The 25,274-nt window shown below is 38.9% G+C and overlaps 1 protein-coding gene across 2 annotated transcripts; it reads left to right on the forward strand.

The window, feature by feature from the left end:
- The first annotated feature begins 5,273 nt into the window (after positions 1-5,273).
- Tra2b (transformer 2 beta homolog) lies at positions 5,274-23,907 on the forward strand. Of its 2 annotated transcripts, none has more exons than XM_028779677.1 (9): positions 5,274-5,456; positions 15,910-16,043; positions 16,492-16,654; positions 18,238-18,426; positions 19,370-19,485; positions 21,055-21,138; positions 21,714-21,773; positions 22,550-22,623; positions 22,890-23,907. In XM_028779677.1, exons 1-9 carry the CDS (start codon positions 5,421-5,423, stop codon positions 22,898-22,900), a joined length of 867 nt encoding a protein of 288 aa, XP_028635510.1. In that variant the 5' UTR covers positions 5,274-5,420; the 3' UTR covers positions 22,901-23,907. The 2 variants fall into 2 exon arrangements, with proteins under 2 accessions (XP_028635510.1, XP_028635511.1); XM_028779678.1 differs by having other exon boundaries at positions 22,553-22,623.
- Positions 23,908-25,274: the final 1,367 nt, after the last annotated feature.

The raw sequence follows: 25,274 nt of genomic DNA on the forward strand, positions 1-25,274 counted from the left end.
GCTGAAGAAAAATCCTAAGCTTAGGTAAACCTTCTCCTGTGGGCCCAGGGTCCACTCAACCACTAGCTTCTGCGTGATGACCAGGTAAGCATACACTTGGCTGCTCTGGACGTCAGTAGGAATATTTTAATAACACCCCTCACCTAAGGGAAGGTTTTTGCAGCTGTGTCCCTACTGGGACACCTCCCATTCTAATTCACTTGGCCCCTATACCCACCAACCAATAGGAATACAGCCTGTCAAAGTCACTTAACAATTAAGACAAGGTTTTCATTCTACCCTGCCTTGGTAAATAATGATTTCCAAATGGTAAAAAGTTAGCGATCACTGCCTTAAATATATATTTAGCCTTGTCTTTGCTGTTGTCATTGAGTCACAGTGTACTCTATGTCCTAGATACATCTAGGACAAATAATTAAACACAGGTTGTCTAACTCAGATATACTTAATAGATACTGGCTCTCAATCTTGTCAGAAATCTACTAAATGTAACATTAAATGTTTAAACTTATCACAACAGACAAAGACTCCCAACACCTAACAGTGAACCTCCCTGCCCCCAACAAGGTCTCTGAGAAGTTAATAGGATCAGTGATAGACTGCCTGGATCGTGGTATGATGACCACTGAGAAACACTGCCATTGACTTGCCCTCTGCCAGGGCTTGGCCTACACTGCTGACAAACAGAGGATACCCAGAGTTAAATGACTCATATTGCCTAAGTCAAGGTAATGGCTCATTTCTCATTTCACACGTATCTACTCCACAGGATAAACGTTGTTTGTCTTCAGGGCCTGATGGTCAGACTGGTCCTCTGATTCTGCCCAAGTTGTCATGGAGACCACAGGGACCTGGAAACTGTTTAGGTAGTGGAGTAGAGACCAGCCTCTGTCATTTTAATTAATACACGACTCCTAGATTATAATTTACTCTTCCCAGATTTCTGACTACATTGACAGCTAAGCTAACTGTAGCTTGACAGCTAGAAAATAGACCTAGCTCCTTCCCCCAAGGTAATCCACCACCTTATTAGCTCATTAGTCAATTTGTTAACTAGCTAAGACTGCCAGATTTCTTACCAAAGACAGACAGGTTTTCCTTGCTCACAGACTTCATGATAAAGGATACACAAGTGCAGATGTAAGCTTTCACAGATGTAATCCTCTATTACTTCCTTATCTAAACTCAGTTCCCAGCGACTAAATGCTTCATATTTCTTGCTATGCCACTGTCCTAACATTAATTGGTATAATTCTTATAAATTATACCAATTATAAATATAAGGGACAGACTTTCCACAGTCCCTATGACTAGCCTCCCAGCCGACGCCCCAGTTTAGTACTTCGACCCTTGGATGACCTTCCTTTCCCCCTTAGAATAATATAATTTAGCCTAACTCTGGGAGGCAGAGGAAGGTGGATTTCTGAGTTTGAGGCCAGCCTGGTCTACAGAGTGAGTTCCAGGACAGCCAGGGCTATACAGAGAAACCCTGTCTTGGAAAAACAAAAAACAAACAAACAAACAAACAAACAAAATTAGCCTAGCTCTAATAAGACATTCCACTATACCATCCAACTATATGATCACAAGTTCATATTTTAAGTTTTCTTTGATTGTCTTCTAACTATAGACTTAAAGTGCTTCTCACGATAAATCTACACTATAAGCTATCATGTTCAAATATAAGGTTCCCTTGGTTGTCTTTTAACTATGGACTTAAAGTGTTTCTTATGCTAAACTACATGATCAACTATTATATTCACAAAGTTGTCACATTTCTGAATTTCTGACCCGACCTGCGGGTCCTAGTTATTTGTGGGGCTGAGGAGGACCACAACCTGAAAAAAGAACGGGTGAGAGAGAAAAAGGACTCAAGGAAGCAATTGCTTGTCAAGAGCTGTGTATTTGAACGTGAAGCCCCCTTTTATAGTATGCTTTACAAGGGGAGGGGCTAAGAGGGGCCAGGTGGTGGAAAAGTACAGAATCTTCATGGCCTGTGCTCTGAAACATTTCATGGTCTACACGGTACACTGCCTTGAATTATGATCTACCTGCTATTCTTCAGAAGATATGGTACACTGCTTTGAGTTATGGTCTCCCTGCTTTCCTCAGAAGATACAGTACACTGCCTTGAATCTATCTGCAGCTGCCAAGCAGGATCTTGCGGTTGCCAAGTTGCAGGGGACATTGTGCAGGTGGGGAAAGGTAGGGGGTGAGGGTAAGGGAGAGGGTCCTGGCTTCTGGCAAATTTCCTTTAATAGCCTTTCAAATTCAATATATTTAGCCCCCTAGACAGACAAGAAAAGCCCTAATTTCTCCTTCTGCTCCACAAAAGATTTTTGTCTTCCCTAACCTCATCTGAAAGAGACTGTTCAAGTTGTTAACAAATTTACCTCTTTTGTAAATTTATAAGCTACAGGAGACCCATTCAGCTCTACCTCTCATGGACCAAATATACTCTGTCCAGCTAAGTACACCTGCCATTCAATAGCCTAAGTTCCCACTTGCTACCTATTTCAAAGAGTGGGATTCCTCTCCTGTGCCCTGGGATTGGGACTTCCCTCACCCCAGCCACCAAAAAACCTAAGGGTTTCAAATGTACTTTCAAAGGTACACCTAAGAAAAAACTTTTCTTCCAAATGTGCTTAACTTTATTCAAAACAAAACAAAACAAAAGTATGGCCGGGCACGCCTTTAATCCCAGCACTTGGGAGGCAGAGGTAGGTGAATCTCTCTGAGGTCAAGGCCAGCCTGGTCTACCAAGGGAGTTCTAGGACAGTCAGGGCTATATAGAGAAACCCTGTCTAAAAGAAAGAAAACAAAACAAAATCCCAATAAATAAATAAGGTGGGAACTCTTTGATAATTCATCTGATAATAAACTTAGTTTGATTATTGGTTGAATTTATTATTTGCAGAGACACTGGATAAAGGGATAAAATTAGGGAAATGTTTATGAAAGTCTTGGTTGCTCAGTGAATGAAAGCATTTGCTCCCAACCCTGATCTGAGTTTGATTCCTGGATCCCACCCATCTGGTAAAAGAGAGAGCTGACTCTCACAAGATGTTTTCAGACCACCATATCACACACTCCTGGCATACATGTATGCACTCATTCGAACACACACACACACACACCCTGAATGAACAAATGTAAAACAATACTAACACTGCCATTGAATTTCCATGAAGAAAATCTAAAAAAGTTTGGCAACTGTGGAAAATGAGAAACCCTACCCACCCTGAGACAGGGTTTCTCTGTGTAGCCCTGGGCTGTCTGTTCTTGAACTCACTCTGTAGACCAGGCTGGCTTTCAACTCAGAGATTGGCCTGCCTCTGCTTCCTGGATGGTAGGATTAAAGGCATGCACCACCACCTCTGGCTCTAATTTTGGACTCTTGATTCTTCTGCCTCTACTCCCCAAGTGGTGGATTACAGGTGTTCCACCACACCCAACTCAAATGGGAAAACCATAGCAATAAGTGGAATCCAAAATATCTGCAGCCAAAACATGCAAGGGCATGTAACTGATGCCACAGGATAGTTGTGGTGTGCTTGCCTGGAATGGTAAATCTGTGGGTTTGATCCATAGTACAGGAAGAAGAAAACATAGACAATAAATATTAGGGAGCTGATGTTGGCCAGTGCTGCAGACCCAGATGTGGAGCTGCTGCCCAGGACTATCTGGTCTTGTTGAAGTTTGGCACCGTCTGGTGGAAATGGTCTCAGGTTGAAATGATGATGTGTTTGGTGACTGAATTCTGTGTAAAGTTGGGCTGACCAGATCAACAATTCTTTCATTAATTAGCTTTTGTTTTATTCATTAAAACTAAGAGTGTTGGGTCATCCTGTAGCTCAGAATAGTCACAAAAGCTATGTATTAATCAAGACTGTCACTGTTGCTCATCCAAAAATGGTATTCATCTCGAGAACTTATTTGTCATGGTTTTCTTCAGTGTTCTTTCAGGCCATCCTTAGAAGCTAGAGGGCAGGCGGCTTCTCTCAAACAGAAATCCATTACTACAGGCTCTTTTCTCTTGGTTTATTTGCTGTTTTGTGCGCTGTTTTGCCTTAAATAGCTAACTGTCCTTGGGCTCCCCTCTCATGCTGGGATTACAAGGATTACAAATGTGCATCACCCTGCCTGGCTCCCCATCTCTCCATTTCTTTCTTTCCTTCCTTTCCTGGGTAGGGGTGGGGGTGGGGTATGAGACAGGGTTTCTCTGTGTAATCCTGATTACCCAGGAACTCACTTTGTAGATAAGGCTGATATGGAACTCACAGAGATCCGCCTTAAAGGCGTGCACTACCTTGCCAGGCCACAGGATTGATGGTTCATAACTGTAACCCCAGGTTAGGAGGCTGACCCAGAAGGGTTAATACATTCCTAACATCAGCCTAGGCTACATACATGATGGGTTCAAGGTCAACCCACACAGTGAGGCTTTGTCTCAAACCTCAATTTTTGTTTGCTTCTTCTTCTTCTTTTTTTTTTTTTTTTCCAAGACAGGGTTTCTCTGTATATCCCTGGCCGTCCTGGAACTCACTCTGTAGACCAGGCTGGCCTCGAACTCAGAAATCCACTTGCCTCTGCCTCCCAAGTGCTGGGATTAAAGGCGTGCACCACTAAATCTTTCAGCCACCACTGCCCAGCTTGTTTGTTTCCTTTGAGCCAGGGTTTCTCTATGTAGACCAAGCTGTGCTCAAACTCAGAGATCTGCTTGTCTCTGCCTCTTTAGTGCTGAGATTAAAAGTATGCACCACCATGCCCAGTTTAAATTGCAAAAGTTTTAAATGGAAGTTTTATTTGTTAAGGAAAGATCTAGAATTAAGTCTAAATAAATGGGAGGTGAGAATCCAGTGTGTGGCTGTGTTCTCTCCTAGATCAAGAGAAAGAACAAAAGAAGAGGAAACTAGTAAGGCAGAACAAAGGCATGGAGGAAAGTGCAACCATCTCTTCTCTTCTCCCACCCAGGACGGTTCCCTAAAAGGTTCCAGAAACAACTGTGGAAAGGCTACCGACATCACGGTGTCCCATGGAGACCATTACAGACGCCAAAAGGCAGGCACACACTTTCCCGCCACGCTGTGGCAGGGAACCAGGGGCGGGTCAGCGCAGGGCGGTAAGGTAGACGTCACGTCCGGTTTGGGAAGCGCCTCCGCAGGAGAAAGCGGCTCGAAGGCCGGTGAAGTAGGCGGAGCCAGGAAAGCGCGCCTTCGGGGGAGTGGGTGGGACCAAGTTAAAGAGTGTGGCGTCACATCCGGTAGCGTTAGACCGGTGCGGAGGTGGTGCGGAGCGTGTCGGCTTTCAGCTACTCTCAAAGTGTGGCGTCGCGCGTGGCTGCGGCGGAGCCTCTGTAAGGAAGGCGGGAGCTTGACAGCTTCAGTAAAGGCCAGCAGTGGTGACAGAAACCCGGAGTCATGAGCGACAGCGGCGAGCAGAACTACGGCGAGCGGGTAAGCGCGGGGGTGCGCGGGCGGCCGCGGTCCCACCCTGCTTCTCTTTCTAGGCCTCTCGGTCCACCCCGGCCGGCTGTCGGGAGCCTGACGTCAAGAGGGAGCCGGGGCGCCTAAGGGCCTGGTGGACGGCGCCTCTGGTCGGAGGGAGGCCGCCAGTGGGATGTGTGCCTCGCACCCGCCACGACCGTTTTTTTTTCTTCCCGTTACGGGAGGGAGGGGGATTAAAAATGGCCGCGGCGTCCCTCGGCGTTGGGGGATGGGAACGGTATCTTATTTCGCCGTTGCTCTCCTGCGAAGCCGCTCCGCAGCCATCTTGGGCTCGCGGGCCGGGCGCGCTGCCAGAGGCACAAAATGGCGGAGCCGTTGCCGCTCCCTACAGGCCGGCTTTGCCGCCTCTCCCCGGGGCTCCAGGGTGAAGCGGAGAAAGACCACAAGTGACCGGGAGCCCAAAGAGCCTGGAGCATTCGGTTGATTGGGGGGGGGCACCTGGTCCCGGGAAGGGACAGCTCTAGGATGCTCTTGGAGCATCTGGGAGACGGAAACCGCTGAGGGAAATTGGTGCTGGTTAGCTGTAGGGCTTTGTGCTGTAGCGTTTTTCTCATTGTTGAGATCTTACTGGAATAGAAGGCAAGGTCATTAGACGTTGTTGTATGGATTCTCCCTCCCCACCCCCGGGGGGACTTGTGAAGGAGAAACCAGTGGCGACAATTTATGGCGCCATTAAACTCTGAAATCGACGTGTTTTATTTTTTAAACTTCCACCTTCCATAGAGTGAAAATCGGTGGAAGTTGATTAGATTGTATATAACGGGCCTGGTTTAGACCCAGTCCCGAAGCTTAACAAATAAAGCGCATGTGGCGTGGCTTTAAAACTCACTCGCATGTGGCGAGCATTAAATTTATCACGTGAAGATGCGGAAGTAAGGGCACAGTGAACAAGTAATTACAGTTTAAAAACTGCTTAGAAGCATCATAAGAATGATGCTCCTCGGTACTAACGTTTTTATTTTCACAAAAAGTTCACAGGAACTCCTAACCACAAGATCATAGTTTACTTTTTGGTCAAACATTTTTTTTTTGGTTAGTAAACTCTAAAAGGCCTTTGACGGTTTGGTAGAGAATATTCTGGGACTTTTCCATGGTGAACTTGGACCCAAAAAGAGTAGTTTGAACGGATCTGATCTTTACTTGCCCAGATGAGTCCCTTAATATACTCAACCAATGAGTGACTTGTCATTTTAGCCTTTCCTAAGGAAAGAAACCGATGGGGGAATGGGACAGAATGTTGTTTTCGGGATAAAGGAGATGGAACCTAGTCTCAGTGATGGGCAAGCCTCTACTACTAAATTGTAGCTCACACATAACCTTGCCTCCTGAAGTTGAAATTAGTCTGTTTAGAATTAAAAGCAAATGTTTTTGTTGTTTTGGAACTAGATAGGTATGCATCATTATGCCCGAGGAAATTTTTCATAGTATTAGCAGTGGGTCACATTACTCAAGGAAAAAAGCAATTGAATGAAAGTGGGTACCATTTTGAAAGAGCTGAGAAATCATTGCTTTTGTTAATTTGAGGGCACCTTCTGGTGATCTTATTTGAGGTAGGGTTACTCTATGACCCTGACTGTTTTGGAACTTGGCTCGGTAGACCAGGCTTCTGCCTGCCTCTACCTCCCTCCCTAATGCTGGTTTAAGGTGTGAATCACCACATCCTGCTGACCTAACTACTTAATTGGAAAGAAAAGTATTAAAAAACGACTTTCTGGTTTATTTCTACACTTGAAAGTTGTGGAATACTTATAGCTCAAAATTTTTTTTTGTCTGTCTGGAACTCAAATTATGTATACCAGGCAGGCTGGCCTCAAACTCCTGAGATCCTCCTGCTTCTGACTTCTGAATGCTGGAGTTAAAGGCCTAAAATACCTTTTAGCCTATGTGTACAATTTTGAGCTACCTGATGTGGGTGCTGGGGCACAAACCTGGTCTCTCCCTAAAGAGCAGTAGGTGCTCTTAACTGCTGAGCCAATTCTCCAGCCCTGTAATTACATTTTTTTACTTTTTAATTGGAATCTTGGGATGAGTGGAAAACTGAAACATTTAGCTAAACTTTTCAAGAAGGCTTGCCAAAACAAAGTTCAGAGGTTTAAAAATACTTAAGGGTAAGTTGGGCAGAGTGTTGCAGGTTTGTAAATCCTAGCTACTTATCCTGGATAGGATCCAGAGTTCAAGATATCCGAAATTATTTAGCAAGACTAGACATTTTCCTCTAAAGGAATTAGGGATACTTTAAAGACTGGTTATGTAACTCGGAATGCTTGCCTGCCATGTAGGCTCACACAATATAGTACAAGGTAGCTCAAATCCTCCCTTGTATTTTACCAGTCACAGCTGTAAATGCAAAGTAATATGGCCAGATCTGATTGATTCACCTTCCCTTTTATAAGTGTAAAAATCATGTTCAAAGTAATAGTCTTGGATATGCCTGGTATAACCACCCATCTCTGGAACCTGAAAATGAGTTTCATTGACTTCTAGACCCTTAAACTCTTGGAGTTAATGTTGTAATGGTATAAATTGTTAAGCTCCCTGGAGGCTCAGTAGTGACTACTTCTCTTCCTGTGGACACTCCCACACTTCTTTCAAAGTTGTTTCCTAAGCAGATTATAATTGAGTGTGTGAAATAGTGTTTAGTTTGGTCACAAAATTTATTGGATGGATGTTAGCATTTAGCTCTATTGCTGTATGTTCTCATTCTTTACTATCTGTAGGACTTACTGAGTTGGGGTTGGGTTGTTTTGGTATTTTTTTAACTTAAAGTTGATGTGATAAAATCTCTTCTAGTACTTTTCAAAAATTATTTTGTAAAGCACTTTTCTTTGAAGGAAAACCACTGCCACTCTTAGAAGTGTAAATTGGTGTTAATATTTGAAAACCCAGTAATAGTTCCAGTATAGGGTGTAAGGCTTTTATTTATTCATTTTGATCGTCCACTTAGCATAAAATTCTAACTTCTTTGAGATTGTGCATGTAAGTCTTTGTCCTGACAACCCAGAAGCTAAGGATTGCACAAGCTAGATAATTTAAAATTATATTAAGCTATTTTGTGTTAATAGTAGCCAAGAGGCTAAAGAAAAGTTTGGAATTAGCAAATATTCTGGTAGGATAGTAGCTGTTTATTTAGAAGTAGTGTTTGGAACATAATAAGCCATCTGAATCAAGTAGTAGCTTGAATTCCACCCCCATCAAATTGCCTTTCAGATTCTGCAATCTTTTTTATCCTGTGACACCTTTGCATATTCCTTTTTTAATCCCTTAACTCTAAATTCTCGATTTTAAAACTAAAACATTTCTAAAATAATTGTAGCCTTCACACATAGTTTTCATTAAGAGAGAAGGGGTTGAATTAATGGCAAGTTTAAGAAAATTTTTTGCATACTTTTTTCATTGCTGACTAGACAGGTATAAGTCTCTTGAAACTGTTGAATTGTTTCCTTTGGCTTAAATAAGAATGCTTTAATGTGGCTATTGGTCAAAATAGAAAGTGGTATTTTCAGGGCAAAGTTAATGATTTTACAAGGTAAGTACTACTGGTTTTGTTGAAAGCTCGAAGAGGAATTTGTCTTGTTTGTACAGCCTTTTTTTCCTTTTCAGTAAGACCACAAACCTAAATGCTAAAAATGAATACTTTTAACCTTGACTTTGTAATTTGGCCACATCACTGATTGGAGCTATGGTTTATGTGTCCAGCATTTTATTGTTGATTAGTATTTATACATAGCTATTGTTTTCTAAGAAGGTCGTGTTTATTTTAGAAAGTGGTGCTTTTACACAGATTACTGTAGGATGTGGGCTATATAGAATTATTATTGTTTTTTAAGTTTCAGGTCACAATTGACTAGCAAATTATAGTCCCCAAATCACTGCTTTGATTTGGGTTTTGGATGCTATTTTCAGGTTACTTATTGGCATGGATTTCCACGTGGCAGTTTGGATGGGATGGGGCCCTCTTCTGCATTAAATTAAATTTTTTGTGCTTAGATAGTGGATAAGAACTTTCTAACCAAAACATATATGTGCTTTTGAGGGAAAGAATTGTTATCAACAAAGTTTTGGTATTTTTGCAAGTTTATAAAATGCACAGACTTTACAGCTAGTATAGGTGTGTCAGGCCCCTCCCCCCCTTTAAAGAAACTACTTAAGCATTTGAGAGTTTTTTTCTCTCCCATCCTTCTAATACTTGCAGAAAAAAAGTAGAAGCCTGTAATTACTGCATTTGGGAGGTGGAGACAGGAGAATTGGGTCATCTAAAACTATATGGTGACTTTGAGGCCATTCTGGGCTACATGAGACTGGCTCCAAAAAAGCCCTTTATTCATTTCTGTGTTGAGCTTTTCTTTCTTTAGCAAGGTGGAGTTTTTCCTTTGTTCATCTCATTTTGTTAATAATCTACTCCCCCAGTAAAATGTTTTTCTAAGTAGGATCCTTTTTCAACCAAATGTATGTTAACCCAGTAGTAGTTGATCTGGTAGTTTTATGAAGTGGCTGCTTCAGTTTAGCTGAGTTCAAATAATCCTAAATGCAAATATTGTTTAGCAGTGATTTTGTTCTTTTGAGTATAAGAGAAGAAAGACTTAGAAAGTGATAGTGAAGCAATACCAAAGTGGCCTCAATGTTGAAAAGTCATAGTACCTAAGCTTTAGGGTTTTCTGAATCTAAGCCCTGTGTATATATACATAAATAACCTTTAGGGAGGCCAGGCACTAAGAAAACGTGCTTGGGCATTCTGATTCCATGATTACATTTGTGTTTCTAGTAAATATTTCCCATTGCATTTTAGTGATGGATATTACAAGGAAATGAATTATTGTGACTCCCTTAAAATAAAAGCCATTAAAATGTTTCTAGGTTAAGCGCTAATTGACTATAAAATTAGGCTTTTCCTTAGTTAAAAAAGATGCTACTATAGCCATTGCCTATACCAAAAATAAAGACTTGTTTTGTTTTTTAAAGAAAAAATTTGTTTTTCATTTTTATCAGAAGAAAATGTAGAAGGAAATAGTAAGCATGCATAAATATTTAGCAGGGTAACAGGGGAAATTAGACTGTTTTACATGGACAGTATTTTGCTTAGTGTTCCAACAGTGTTCCAGTTTGTATTAAAATTCACTAATCTGCTAAAATGGGCCTTTTTAATAATTTGAGAAGATTAACTATAATTTTCTCATAACCAACCTTTCAAGTAGGATATCTCCTTTGGACATCGAGAAGACTAATATTTTGTTAATAGAGGGGAAAACTTACAGAATTCTTTGGACATAACCACTGTTGGAATCAAGTTTGCTCTGTTTTTCTTTATAGCTTTGGCATGTAATAGTTGGTTAACTTTACTTAGTATCAGGATTTCAGTTCTAAATTTAGTAATTAAACTGCTCTTAGTTTTGCAAATGCAGATGTCCCAAGGGTGGGTTGAACAGATCCAAATAGTCAGGTTTGCTGACATTGTTTAACAATGCTGTTTTTAAATACACAGTAATGTGGCATTAAATAGCCATTTCCTTATCTAGACAAGTCACAATATGTAAACCTCTTCAACCCCAGCCTTTGTCATTATTACACAGTTGAGTTGTCCATGATTTTCTTTCTTGCACTTTTGTACTGAAATGTGTCATTTTTTTTTTTGACTAGAGATGTGCTTTTGACACTTAGCATTTTCTCTTTAATACAATAAGAAGTGTGAAATGTGATTACAGTTTGTAAAAATGTTAAATGAACAGTAAATGTTCAGTGGCGCACTTCACATTAAGCATGATAAATTTATTTGGAATAGACAAATGATTACCATATACCAAAAGGAAACTATGTAGTTTCAGTTTTTTGAGCTGCATATTTAGTATTTTTTTTTTTAATCCAAAACTACAAAAAGGGATTTTTTTTCTAGTTTCAGTTTTGGCACTGGATTTTATCCTGGAGTTTTAAAATATTCTTCATCCTGTTCTTTTTCTATTAAGGTTAATGTTGAAGAAGGAAAATGCGGAAGTCGTCATTTGACAAGTTTTATAAATGAGTATTTGAAGCTCAGGAATAAGTGAAGCTGAAATTTGAAAATATAAAAGAAAGAATGCATGCTAATTATCAGACCAGAAGTCCCACTTGTAGAATATTGAGCAATTTGTGTGAAGTGGGGAAGATGAAAGAAGTCAGAATTTGAAACGGAAGAATGAAGAAAAGAAATAAAAATGAAGTTAAGATAAGAAGTAATCTGGAATCAGAAAGCACTACGCTAAGTAATTACTAGTCTGTTTATGTGTCCCTGTATATTTTGCTAAACATGCATGCATTATTTGTTTAATAGAAGAAAGTATATACAGGGTAAAGAAGTGACTTCCAAGGGAATCGTTTAAATTAGGTAATAATTCTAATTTTAACTGCTTAGTCAAATGATGGAAATGCAATTCTTTGAAAATAACTATTTGTGTAGTCAAATAGGCTGCAGCATTGTGCTATCCATCCTGGGTAAATGGCCTCCCACTTTGCCTTAGGCCTTTCATCTATTATATTCTGCTGGTTCTGGGGCACAAGTGAGTATGAGTTGGAACTGGTGGTCTCTTACTTAATGCCCTTTGGACTCTCATGCACTGATATTTATTTTCTGCTTAAGTGTATAGTACAATTTTCTACTGGAAAAATTGAAGATTGTTACCAGGGTGATAATGGGACTAAACCCCCACAATCTAAGCAAAGCATCCGACATCATTGTTTATATTGTGATGAAAGCATTAGGTTTTCACATATTTGTGTAAAGCTACAACTATTTAAGTCCAAATGTTGAGATCTACATGTGCCAAATAAGGATGGTTCTTTATATTGTTTCAGTTTAACGCCTGTTCCAACTGAATTAGGGTTTTTGCTGAAGTATATAGTAGTTTCCCCTAAAAGAAATGGGTTACAAGTGAAATGAGAGCTAATTCAAAGTGATAGTAGCTGGTACTTTGTGCCTTTTCTCTTATCCTTATTTATTATAATGATCCTAAAGTAAACATTGTTTTCTTATAGTGTGCTACTCCAACTGAGAAAAATAAACACAAAATTCCTGTCTGTTTTGACTGAGTATATATAGTTAGATGATTAGCATATGTTAATACAAAGCACACATAATCCACAAACAACTAATAGTTGTCTTCAATGCAGAATATTAGATTATCATCTTAAAGCTATGGCAACTTTAAATTTTTTTCTGAGTGTTGTCAGTGTCTTTAGAGCTACTGGCAAAAATGACTTGAATGACTGTCAAGTCTGCATGTTGTGTTGGTACACTTCAACCTATTGTCAGTGCCTTTTACATTATTTCTGTATCTTGCAAAGAGAACACAATACTCTCTTATAGAAGACAGTTGCTTTGTAAAACTAATAAGATAATTGAGTGGTTTTAATTTTTTGTTATTACTCAAGCTTATGTGAATTTGGAATTTTACTCTATAGCCCAAGTTGGATACACTTAAAGTAAAAATAATGTTGATGTTAGTATGCATTTCCCATTTGTTTTATTATTTCCTCTTTGAACCTTGTGTCTCCTTTGAGGGTGATGCTTTTAGGTCTGTTCACAGGGGAAATGGAATTAAAATCGGCTGAAATGGGGTTTGGAATCAGGGATGATTACTATTCAAAAGAATCATAGAAGATTTAACTTCTTAATAGAGTTTATGAGGCCTTAAATAGCATAGGATTAGGATACCTAACTAAAAGCTCTATATAGGACTTTATATTTTGAGCTGCTATTCTCTATAGGAGATAAAGAATGCTTGAGATTTTGTTTTTAAACTTGACCTGTTCCTTATAGCTTGTGCACTAGTTAAAATACCTAAGATTCTTTTTTTTTAATTTTTTTTTTATTTATTTATTATATGTAAGTACACTGTAGCTGTCTTCAGACACCCCACAAGAGGGCATCAGATATCATTGCAGATGGTTGTTAGCCACCATGTGGTTGCTGGGATTTGAACTCGTGACCTCTGGAAGTGCAGTCAGTGCTCTTAACCACTGAGCCATCTCGCCAGCCCAATACCTAAGATTTATTTGAGAACCTTTTTATATTTTTTCTGGGAATTTCTGGCTTTGTTTTATTTATGCTTTTATGTTCATGATCTCTTTCCTTTCAACATTGACTCTCCAGAGAGTAATTCTTTATAGTTTTTTTTTTATAGCTTTCTCACACAGTTGAATTAGAAGTATTATGTATAAAGGGTTTTCCTAGTTGGTTTCAGAGTTGTTTGTGCATTAAGGTTTAAGATTAGCATAGAGCTTTGGATTTAGCTAATCCAAGTCTCATTTCTTCACACACACAAACCGCCCCCCCCCTTTTTTTTAACCGATTAAAGGTGGTCAATGTAACTGGAAGGATTTAACATCTTTAAACTCTAAGAATGTTTAGAAGTGTTTTTTTGTTGTCCCCACCCCTGTTAGTCCAGCAAGGTGACAGTATACAGACAAGTGAAATCTTTTGTATTCTGGGGAATCCCCTCATTTCTAATAGAAGAAATAGTTGCTCAAGAAGTACATCTGTGACATAGCCTATAGGGAGGTTGAGTGGAGGCTTGGGAGCATTCTAAGCCATCTGTTTAGACCCCTTTAGCTTACTCGAGTTTTAAGGAGAATCCTTACTGCGGCTAATTTTTCATACTAGAAATTTTTTTTTCCTTTTAGCTAACAGCAGCAAGTCTGAAGGAGGAAATTTTTATTTTCTACCTCTTTATTTCTAGACAAATTTCTGTTAGCCAAATTCACCTTTTGTTTTATTCTATGTGGCAGTATACTATGTTCTTTCTGGGAAGATGCTTCATTTGCTTTCTCTTAAAGCTTCTAATTGTTCTGTGAAGCATTCTTAAAGGATTAAAATAAAGGTATTTTTATTAGCCTATCAGGTATTTTTCCCTATAGTAAAGGTGAAAAAACCACTACTCTATTGCCTTGCTGAATGTTTGCTTGAGCATTTGATACAGAAATCCAGGGGCTGGGTAATTGGAGTAGTCTCCCACCAGCAGCAATGAGTGTTAAACTATATCTTGGTATTAAAGGCAGCTGTTCTCTCACACAGCTTATTTTAATTTTTAGTCACTCCTTGGGGATTAAGGAAGGTCTGATAGGTGATGCTATCTATGACATGTGACATCACACTGTGTTTCAGTTTCATTCAGGTATTTTCTAGATGATTTGGGGCCTTGAAAGCTGAACTCATTCCTCTAGTTGTTTATATCTTTTATTTGAGGTCCCCTCTCTTCTGTGTTGTATACTGATACATATTTTTATGTCCTAAGCACAGAGAGAGGAATGTTCTAAATTGTCTCCCTTATTCTGTATATAAATTAATTCTGTATCTTTATCCTTTTGAAAATGGCCACACTATTCTGTCAAGGGAGAGCTCTTGTGGTTACTTTTATTTATAAGTGTCTGTTTAGATTCATGTCCTTTGTTTTAGTTTTGCTCTAAAAAGTTCTGCGTGGTTAAAGCTTAGCTGTCTAGTAGAGTTAGTACTGTCTACCCATTTAGGGTTATTATTTTAATTCTTTTGTGAGTTTTTCTTTGCATTCTATTGCTATATATATGCATGGTTTTTTTTTCTACTAATTGACACAAGCCTTTGGCTTATGAAATGGTTATTCTGTTTAGCCATTTCTTTTTTGTTTTGTTTTTTTGAGATTTCATTTGTGTTGGCTAACTGGCAATTGATTGGAGTATGATACTTGCATAGGCATCTTCAGAATTTTTCTTCTGGGCTCCTAGACAGTGAGCTTCTTATTTTATTCTTGTTTGAATGTGCCTTTGACATATTTCTACTTTTTTTCAGTTACCTGTTGTATTTTGTCTTGGTTCTTGTCAGTTTAGTCAATAACGCTAGATCTTTGCTACTTTTCTCTACTCTTAAATACTGTTTGCTGCCTTTCTCTGTTCTTAGCTCCTTTTGGTTGCTCTTGAATTTGTAGGAGGTCCCCATGAACATTAAAACTAAAACCTAGCTAGATTTCTTCTACTTTCAGAGCGTGAAACTCAAGCTCTCATTCAACAAACTGAAACTTGGAATTTCATAAGTTTTTTAGGGTGTTTTCATTGCTGTTGGAGTAGAATAAATTTCATGATTAAAGTTTGTTCCCAGTCTATGTAGTATCGTTCTCCAAATATAATCCTTGGGCAGTTCTTTAGCAATCTGACTTGGACACCTTTTAAGGGAGTAGAGTTAGTTACTACTTATCCCTGCTCCAGAAAGGTGGAAGACAACCAATTGATTCATGTCAGTTGAAGCAATGAAACCATTATACCAGGTATACTCAATTCCTGCCCTCACAAATGTTTTCTTTGGAAAAGGATTGCTCTCCTTGGCCATTTATCTCACAGAAGCTTATTTGTTTTTTAAAGTTTTCAAAACAGTATACAAATTAAAACTTTTGACATCTGCGTGTAGGAATCCCGTTCTGCTTCCCGAAGTGGAAGTGCTCACGGATCGGGGAAATCTGCACGGCATACACCTGCAAGATCTCGCTCCAAGGAAGATTCGAGGCGTTCTAGATCAAAGTCAAGGTCCAGATCTGAATCTAGGTAAGAAAGGGCATTTTGAGATCTGTTAACTCTGCTGATGTGGTAGAGTTTAAAAACTAGCGAAGGTCTGTTACATGTTGGTATTAGCAGTGGGAGCCAAAAGACTGAAACAACTTGTGCTTTTAGAGTTGGGGTTCAGATCTTTCCCCTATTTTTGCTCACTTAACCTTTTGAACTTGATGCTTGCAGCACCAGCACTCTTCTCTCACTGTGTTGTGGTTTAGTGACCACTTTATACAGAAGCAAACACTCTAGTCAAAAGCCATGAACTACTTGTGATGGCCTAAATTCTTAGTGGGCATAATAAGAAATACAGAATAAAGGATAAGCATTGAGGTGTTGACACCAAACTAGGAATGTGCCATGGTGGTCTGATTTTCAAAAGAATTTTTTTAACATCATATCTGTTTGTTATTCAGTCATAATTCCAAAGACTTCTGTCTTGCAGATCTAGATCCAGAAGAAGTTCTAGAAGGCATTATACAAGGTCACGATCACGATCTCGCTCCCATAGACGATCCCGGAGCAGGTCTTACAGCCGAGATTATCGCAGGCGACACAGCCACAGCCATTCTCCCATGTCTACTCGAAGGCGTCATGTTGGGAACCGGGTAAGATTTCTGAAGTGCTGGGAACTGTGTGCACACTGAGCAAATCAGTATTCTACCACTGAGATGCAGACCCCAGTCTGAAGACTATTTTGGAACTTTGTACTAGCTGATCTTTGTTTTGCCAGTGGAGTTTAACAACTGAGTGTTTATATTGGGATGTACTTTCCCTAATAACTCTGATCCCATCTCCCATGTAAAATGACTGGAACCTTTGGACATTCATTTTGGCTGGAATGCTTGTAATATGGGGGTTTAATTTTACTGATAATAGCTGTTTAATATGTTACATTTTCTAGTGGATTTCATCTATGATTGCTTAATATACAATGATAATTAATATACAACATAATTTCCCTCTCTGACTTCAGCTGCTAGACATTCTGAAGGAATAATGGAAAAGCATACAAATAATTTATGAAGCTTAATGTTTGGTTCATCCTTACTTCTTGTTCCACACTGTCACCCTCATTTATTAGTAGTAGCAGCAGCATTGCTGCTTTTAATCTTTTTTTTTTTTCCGAGACAGGGTCTCTCTGTGTAGCCCTGGCTGTCCTGGAACTCAACTCTGTAGACCAGGCTGGCCTCGAACTCAGAAATCGCCTGTCTGCCTCCCAAGAGCTGGGATTAAAGACGTGTGCCACCACTGCCTGGCTCTGGTTTTACTCTTAATGTCCTTAGTTTGCAAATCAACTTTTACAATATCTGATCATTTAAAATGATCTTTAAGCAGTTGTTGCATATGCTGTACAGCTCTTGTCCTCTGTAGATCAGCATGCCTGTGTCTTCTGAGTGCTGAGATATAGGTGTATGCTGCCACCACACAGCTGGTTCCCATTGTAAGACAAGGTTTCACTGTAGTATTTCACTCTTGCTGTCCTGAAACCAGGTTGGCCTCTAAAAAGATCTTGCTGCTTCTTGCTGAATGATGGAATAAAGGTGTGTATGACTACACCCAGCTCAAGTTTATTTTTTATCACCTTTTTGAGGTGGGTGTATGCTACACACATAGAACCAATGTGAATGAGTTGGTTTGTTGGGCTAGCGGGGTTTAAAAACGAAGCAAGGGGTTTTACTCATTTTGTTGGTGGGAATTGAGTTGCCATGAGTTTGGGGCCAGCCTGAGTTGTGTGAGACCCTGACTATAAACTAAATGGTCCACTTTTTTTTTCCCTTGATAGGGAATAAACTGCTTTTATTCGTTTTCTTGTGGGGTTTCCTACCCTTTGTGGTTATTGCACTATGCCACAATGGTTTTTGTTTGGTTGGCTTTTTATAAGATATAATGGTTCTTTTTTGGTTCTTTTTTTCAGTTCTTTGTTTGTTTGGTTTTGTTTTTTGGTTTTTCGAGACAGGGTTTCTCTGTGTAGCCCTGGCTGTCCTGGAACTCACTCTGTAGACCAGGCTGGCCTCGAACTGAGAAATCCGTCTGCCTCTGCCTCCCAAGTGCTGGGATTAAAGGCGTGCGCCACCACCACCGCCTGGCGATACAATGGTTCTTGATTTAATTGTTTATCATTTTTCTATACTAGTCAGACTTATGTTAGATTTTCAAAGGTTAAAAATCTCTTATTTCTGTTTTCTAGGCAAATCCTGACCCCAACTGTTGTCTTGGGGTATTTGGGTTGAGCTTGTACACCACAGAAAGAGATCTAAGAGAAGTGTTCTCTAAATATGGCCCCATTGCGGATGTGTCTATTGTGTATGACCAGCAGTCTAGACGTTCAAGAGGATTTGCCTTTGTATATTTTGAAAATGTAGATGATGCCAAGGAAGTAAGTAAATTCTTACTTGCACTTTCGTTAAAAAACAATCCTGTTAACTGTTCTGATAACAAAGTGATTTCTGTTTTATAGTATAAATTTAAGTTTTAAGACACGCAATTATAGATTTGGGTCAAAAACAACTTCTACTTGGAACATGTTAGATTCAGTGATATTCTGAAGTCATTCTTAACCTTGTACAAAATTTTTTGATAAGTTTGGTAAAGAATACACTAAGCTATTTTCTTTTTTTAAGAAGGTACATGGTGGAAAACAAGTGACTTCATTATTTGAATTTCTTGCCTGACACAGTAGAACATGAGAATGTACTGTCTGTTTAGAAAGGCTTTATATGTCTAGGTGTTTTGCCTACATGAGTGTCTTCGTATAGTGTGTGCAGTATCTGTGGAGGCCATCAGGATATCAGGGCTCCTGGAACTGGAGCTAGAGACCATTTTGTACCTCTTCATGGGGATTGAGTCCAGGTCCTCTGGAAATGCAGCCAGCCCTGAACTCCAGTCCATGCTCATTTTAGTGTAAAGAGAGAGCTAATAGCAGGTCCATTGATTGCTGTTGAGACCAGGAATTAAGCTTTTGCTAGAGTTTTAATACAATGTTCTTCATGAAATTGGGAGTTCTCAAATATTTATTTTTTAAATTAAATCTAAATAATTACAAAAAGTGGCATTGAAGTTTTAATAAAATTCAAAAAGAGTCTTCTAATATGCCAAAAGATATAAGATATAGGTAATAGAATTGGCAGTCTTTGACAGTATCAGTGTTTGTAGTTGTGAACCTGTATTGTACTACAACATATAAACAACCTCTTCTAATTCCAAACAGTGGTGTGTGAAGGGGAACATTTGAGCTCTGTTTTTATTTATTTCCTGGCCAAAAATAGCTTTAGGATAATTAGATTTATTGCCCAGGATGTGACAATTTTTATCTTTTGAAGGCTAAAGAACGTGCCAATGGAATGGAGCTTGATGGACGACGAATTAGGGTCGATTTCTCTATAACCAAAAGACCCCATACCCCAACACCAGGAATTTATATGGGGAGACCCACTTAGTAAGTTTAACTTGGTGTGAGGATGGGTGGGTACTTGAATGGTCTAGAGGTTCATGTTGGGTATCTTCCTCTACCATGCTTCTTCTCCACCACCATCACCAATCTCTTGAAAATAATGTTTGTATGCACAACCACACATGCATGTAAGGTTCAGGGGGGCAACTTTGTGGAGATGATTCCTTCCTTACACATACATGAGCTCTGGAGATGATCTCATTTTCAACCTTGCTGTTCATGTCATCTTCCCCTAGATGTAAAACTCTCAAGCCCACAGATATTTCCCCTTCCCATTCTCATGTCCTCTTTTCCCTTTTTTAAAAATACACCGAGCGTCATTAATAATACATCCATATGCTTCATGTTACTGGATCAAGCTCAACCTACCATGCTTCACATATTCCTAGAAAACTGGCTCTTCACCAGCAGCCAGCAGCTACATCTAGCTGGTTCCTTAGGTAGGGGTAGGGCCTTGGTAGGAACATCTCCTCACCTCCACATGCTGGAATGTTAATTGATACAGGTAACTAGACTGCAGTTACTGTTAACTCAAGAGTGCAGTTCTCTATCTGTAGCTTTAGAATCTTTCTCCTGTTTCTCTGATGTTTGAGTCTGGAGTAGGGAATCAATATTGATGTCCTGTTTATTGTTTATGGTTGATCACTCCTATACATTTAATCTGCTGTCCAATGCCAAAAGAAGCTTCTCTTAGGGTTGGGTTGCTCCAAATCATAGGTCTCGGCTTAAGTTTTGAAACAGTGTTTCAGTGGGTTTACTGACTGGCTGCAGTGAGCTTCTGTGACCTTCCTATATGTCACCATACATTATGTGGGTGCTGATAACCATTTCAGACCTCATACTTGAGCAGCAGTTTACCCAGTGATCCATCTTCAAAATCTTTAAATAAAATTTAATTTTTAAAAATCATGAGGGGGGTTCAATTGCAGATGTTAGAGAATATCTTAGTTCACTTAGTCTCAGCTTCAATTTTTTTTTTTAAAGATGTTTTTAAGGTAGGATAATAATGGAGCCCTGGTGATGCAAACCTTTAATTAATTCCAGCACTTGGCAGCAAAGGCAGGCAGATCTCTGAATTCAAGACAGCCAGGGCTACACAGAGAAAACTGTCTCAAAACAACAAAGGCAGGATCCTCACCATACCATACAACCCTGGCTGGTCTCAAACACACAGGCATCTGCCTTCCTCTGCCTTCTTGGTGGTGGAGAGAAATGTGTGCCACTGTGCCCAGCAGTTGATTGACTTTTTTAAATAAGTCTGTTGGATGTGTGCTCCTAAAATCAGAACATTGCACATGATTATACACACACAGATAAAGTGTAACAAGGGAAAAGAGAACGTGGTATTGACACTGATAAGTTAATATAGAGATATTTTTCAGTTAACATACTTAAAGAGGGGGTCTATTAGTAGACATCTTTAGTTTTTGTGCAGGAAAGCCAAAGGCACATTTAATCATATACAAGGTATTAGGTTGAGTTCTCTGCTGCTGCCTATGAGGACCAATTTTAGCAAGAGGGAAATTACTAAAAGATACATGTTGTCGTTTATAGTGGCAGTTCACGTCGCCGAGACTATTATGACAGAGGATATGATCGAGGTTATGATGACCGGGACTATTATAGCAGATCATACAGGTAAGCTGTATAGAAGTCACTTGACACTGAAAGCATTACAAAAAAAACCTAAGCTTTTAGAATATAAGAAATAGCCAGAATTTGGGGCAAAATTTAATAGTTCTGTCTAATTTGGTATATAGTTGGATGTCTCGTTAATTTTTAAAGATGAAGAAAAATTTAGCCAGTACAAAAGTGAAACTTAATTTTGTTTCTCTGTTTTATATGAGTATGGCATCAATCAGTCACCAAACAGTGATGCTAAACCTTTAGTGTAAACTTGTGTAATTAGGTGTATGGGTCACAACTCTTGGCTTTCTTATTGGTGTGGTATGCATACTATACTGTTTTCTATGGAAGACACTAGTATTTAAAGTCCAGACTTCCTTCTACCAAAATGACATCTCCCCACCCCCATAATCATTACTCTGTTTAGTGGTACTTGGGACTGCAAAGTTAAAGGTCTCTGTTGAGAACAATTGTGCTATTTCAGAAAGGGCTTTTTAGCATGTTAACTATAAGAAACTGGTTTTTCTTGTTGTTGTTGTTGTTCATTGTTTGTGGCAATTGTTTTAACTAAACAATTCTCTTTACAGAGGAGGTGGTGGAGGAGGAGGTGGATGGAGAGCAGCTCAAGACAGGGATCAGATTTACAGGTGTGCTAAAAGGGTTTTTAAATCTGGATACAGTAGAAAACTTGTAAAAAATGTTTGCTTGATACTTAGACAGCTTTCCTATTAGTGTGAGACAGGGAGGGGAGGGTCCTGGAACTCATAGAAATCTACCTGTCTCTGTTCTGTTTCCCATGTGTTCCCCTATCATAACTAGCTTCTTACATTTTTAAAGATTAATTTATTTCTGTATTTTGCCTGTATTTATTTCTACTACATTCATGCTTGGATGTGTCCTTGGAGGAGAGAACATTGGGTCTCCACGTTTTGTGAGTTGGCTTGTAGGTTTTGGAAATCACACTGCTAGAGTAGCCATTCCTCCTACCTGTCTTTCTGGCCACAGGATTTAATAATTAGTTGATAATACCATTTTTTAGATAGTACATTTTGTAAGTTTGAATCACATGAGGAATCATGTTTAAAACTTTGTGCTTTTTAGGTCCCTGTTCTCTTAAGGTTTCTTTTGTTTCTAATTTACACAACAAGAAAATGAAAACAGGAAACTAAAGCTTATCCACTAGTGGATTTTCTTTTGGGTGTTCATGAAAATGGCTTGAATGAATGGTTTTTTGTTGTGAAACATCATTTTTAAAAGTAAACAGATATTTTACTTAAAATGTTTATTTGGTATTTGAACCTAATATGCTGCATTTTAAAGGATCAGAATCTTCTAGCTTGGGAACTGGCAAAAATTGGTCTTTATATTATTATTATTAGCCCAGTATCATCTAGATGTAGATGCAATCTTAATTTATTTACAGAAGGCGGTCACCTTCTCCTTACTACAGTCGTGGAGGATACAGGTCACGTTCTCGATCACGATCCTACTCACCTCGTAAGTTACCTGGATGGGTTTTATCTGTTGTAACCTGATTTGCTGAATCTTACAATTTGCAAGTCCATGCTGTTCCATCCCCACTGGTTATGTCTGTGTATAGTTTCATATGTGATATACATAAATGGTTTAAATATAAACTTACTAAATTGAATTTTAATTATTAACCATTTATAAACTAATCTATTAATGCTTGAGTGAGAGATTTTTCAGGTTATGGGGCAAAAAAACCTCCCATTTTAATAGATGGTTTGTTTTCATTCCAGGTCGCTATTAAAGCATGAAGTTGAAGACTTTCTGAAACCTGCCATAGAGCTGGGATATTGTTTGTGGACAATATTTTCTATTGTCTCCTGTTTAAAAAGTGAACAGTGCCTAGTGAAGTTAGGTGACTTTTACACCTTTTATGATGACTACTTTTGGTGGAGTTGAAATGCTGTTTTCATTCTGCATTTGTGTAGTTCGGTGCTTTGTTCAAAGTTAAGTGTTTTCAGAAAAGTATGTTTTGCATGTATTTTTTTACAGTCCAAATTTTGACTGCTGAGAAGTTTCTATTGTACAAAACTTCATTTAAAAAAGGTTTTTCTACTGAATTCAGGGTATTCTGAAGATCGAAGCCTGTGTGTAAAATGCTACCAGATGGCAAAAAGCAACAATAAACAAGTTTGATTTTTACTTTTCTTCCTAAATATCAATGCTTAACCAGAAACATTCTTAAGTTATCAGTAAGAAATTTAAAAATTAAATAAAAATAATTTTCTTTCAGGAGTCCATGAAACTTGCCATATTCAATATACCTGCAAATAAGTGTTAAAAATACGCTGTAACTCTGTACTGCTAGTATTAGAACAAAAATCTTTCCATACAGCAAATGCTTAATGCTTACATTGATGTGGATTTGTCGGCCTTTGTGTAATCTGTATTATATATAGCAGGGAATAAGAGCTGCAGACAGATACATGCCTTTAAAAGGCTGTTTCTTACAGCTGTTACAAGGAGATAATGGTATTTCAACTAATTATCAGCAAATGACAATACATTCCACCACAAATGTACTCTTGTTCTTCTAGCTTTTAGACTATATGAAAATACTGGGTGCTTCAAAGTATGGAATGAGAGAAGGGATCAGCACACCTGTGTCATGGATAAAGACTGCCTGTTCATTTTTTAAATATGATTTTCAGGTCCTTTGCTTACCAAAGGAGGCCCAATTCACTCAAATGTTTTGAGAACTGTTTAAATAAAGGCAAGAAAAATTGCTGATGCAACTTGTTTTACAAAGAAGTGTTGATTTTCTTTTTAACTGTTATAATTAAAGTCCTGTAGTTTATTTAGTGCCTGGTGCAATATTGTTCTTGCTTCAAGATAACATTAAATGTGTTTCTCAAATATATTGGCCAAGTAGATACTGGAATGAACATTTCTGTTTGGTGCTGAGGTTTTATTAAATAACTAACCTCTCCACATCTCTGGGTATTTTACAAGCTTGTTTTGGTACCAGTTTCCTTCTGTTTAAGCCTGTTACATGTAGGGCTTACTCATGGGCTTTTAGTATATACAGGTGTTTCATAAGTGCTACATATTACTGTAGTATCCATGTGCAGAGGAAGTTTGGCTTAGATTAATTTGATACAGTGCCAGAATTCAAACCTATGTGGGGACTTTGTTATCTTATAGTTCCCCTGATACCCTGTTAATTATGGGGTCAACCTAGAGAGCTTCAAGCATGTAAGCACTCTGAACTACAGCCCCAGCACTGATCTTGGTTTCATGGTTGGTATAAGCACAGGGAACACAGTGCTACCTACTGCAGTCTTGTTTAAAGAAAACTTGCACTGTACTGTGGGAATGTCTGGAAGTCCCCCGTATAAATCTCACTGAACTAATGAGGAACTCCAGTTTGGCGGTAGGGGAGCTACAGGAAATAGTAGGGCTTAAAAGTGGCCTTTCCAGACTTCTGTCGGAGCTCAGGATCACAAGTTTCTTTTTGGACAGCCAAACTTAACAGTGAACGCATCTCAGAAAGCACAGGCTGATGTTTGATAACTAGGTTTCATTTAGACCATTTTATGAGGTAGCTTTTCACTTCTACTTACTGTATTGTTTCTTGTTACCAGGGAAAACTAGTTAATACTTTGAAAGGAAGACACAAGGTTGTTGCCTGTAATGAATGTACTTGAACTTCAGATTAGTTTTAAATGTAAAATAACAAATTGAACTAAATTTCTAATTGGGCATCGAGATGAGATAATGCTATTCAAATTCTAGATCACAGTTTTAACTTAGGTTTTCTTAGCTACACAATAAAAGGTAGTGAGTGGCATGAACTTGTGCATGTATGCAGACTAGGAGTCAGCAGAGCTCAGAAGCCCTGGATCTCCTGGAAATAATATGTTAATTCTGAAAGTCAAACCCAGGTCTTTCAAGAGCAACAAACTCTTCAGAATATGGAGTGAGATGTCATGTGTCATGAATGAAGACTGCTCATTTTCTAAACATTTTCAGGTCCTTTGCTTACCAAAGGAGCCCCAGTTCACTCATGCTTTGAGAACTGTTTAAACATTCTTGTGTCCGATAATAATAGATGCAGGGTATTCAGTGAACAAAATTACTGCAGTTTTAGTATAAGTACATACTGAATTGGGGTGGGT

Source organism: Grammomys surdaster, unplaced genomic scaffold, assembly GCF_004785775.1.
Source record: "Grammomys surdaster isolate TR1022 unplaced genomic scaffold, NIH_TR_1.0 361, whole genome shotgun sequence".
Taxonomy (NCBI): domain Eukaryota; kingdom Metazoa; phylum Chordata; class Mammalia; order Rodentia; family Muridae; genus Grammomys; species Grammomys surdaster.

What these genes read in the sequence shown, in the direction of transcription:
- Tra2b (XM_028779677.1), top strand. Translation starts at nt 5,421, where the DNA reads ATGAGCGACAGCGGCGAGCAGAACTACGGCGAGCGG. An exon ending in AGGTCCAGATCTGAATCTAG is followed by an intron (nt 16,044 to 16,491) that starts GTAAGAAAGGGC and finishes TCTGTCTTGCAG; the next exon opens with ATCTAGATCCAGAAGAAGTT. An exon ending in GGCGTCATGTTGGGAACCGG is followed by an intron (nt 16,655 to 18,237) that starts GTAAGATTTCTG and finishes TCTGTTTTCTAG; the next exon opens with GCAAATCCTGACCCCAACTG.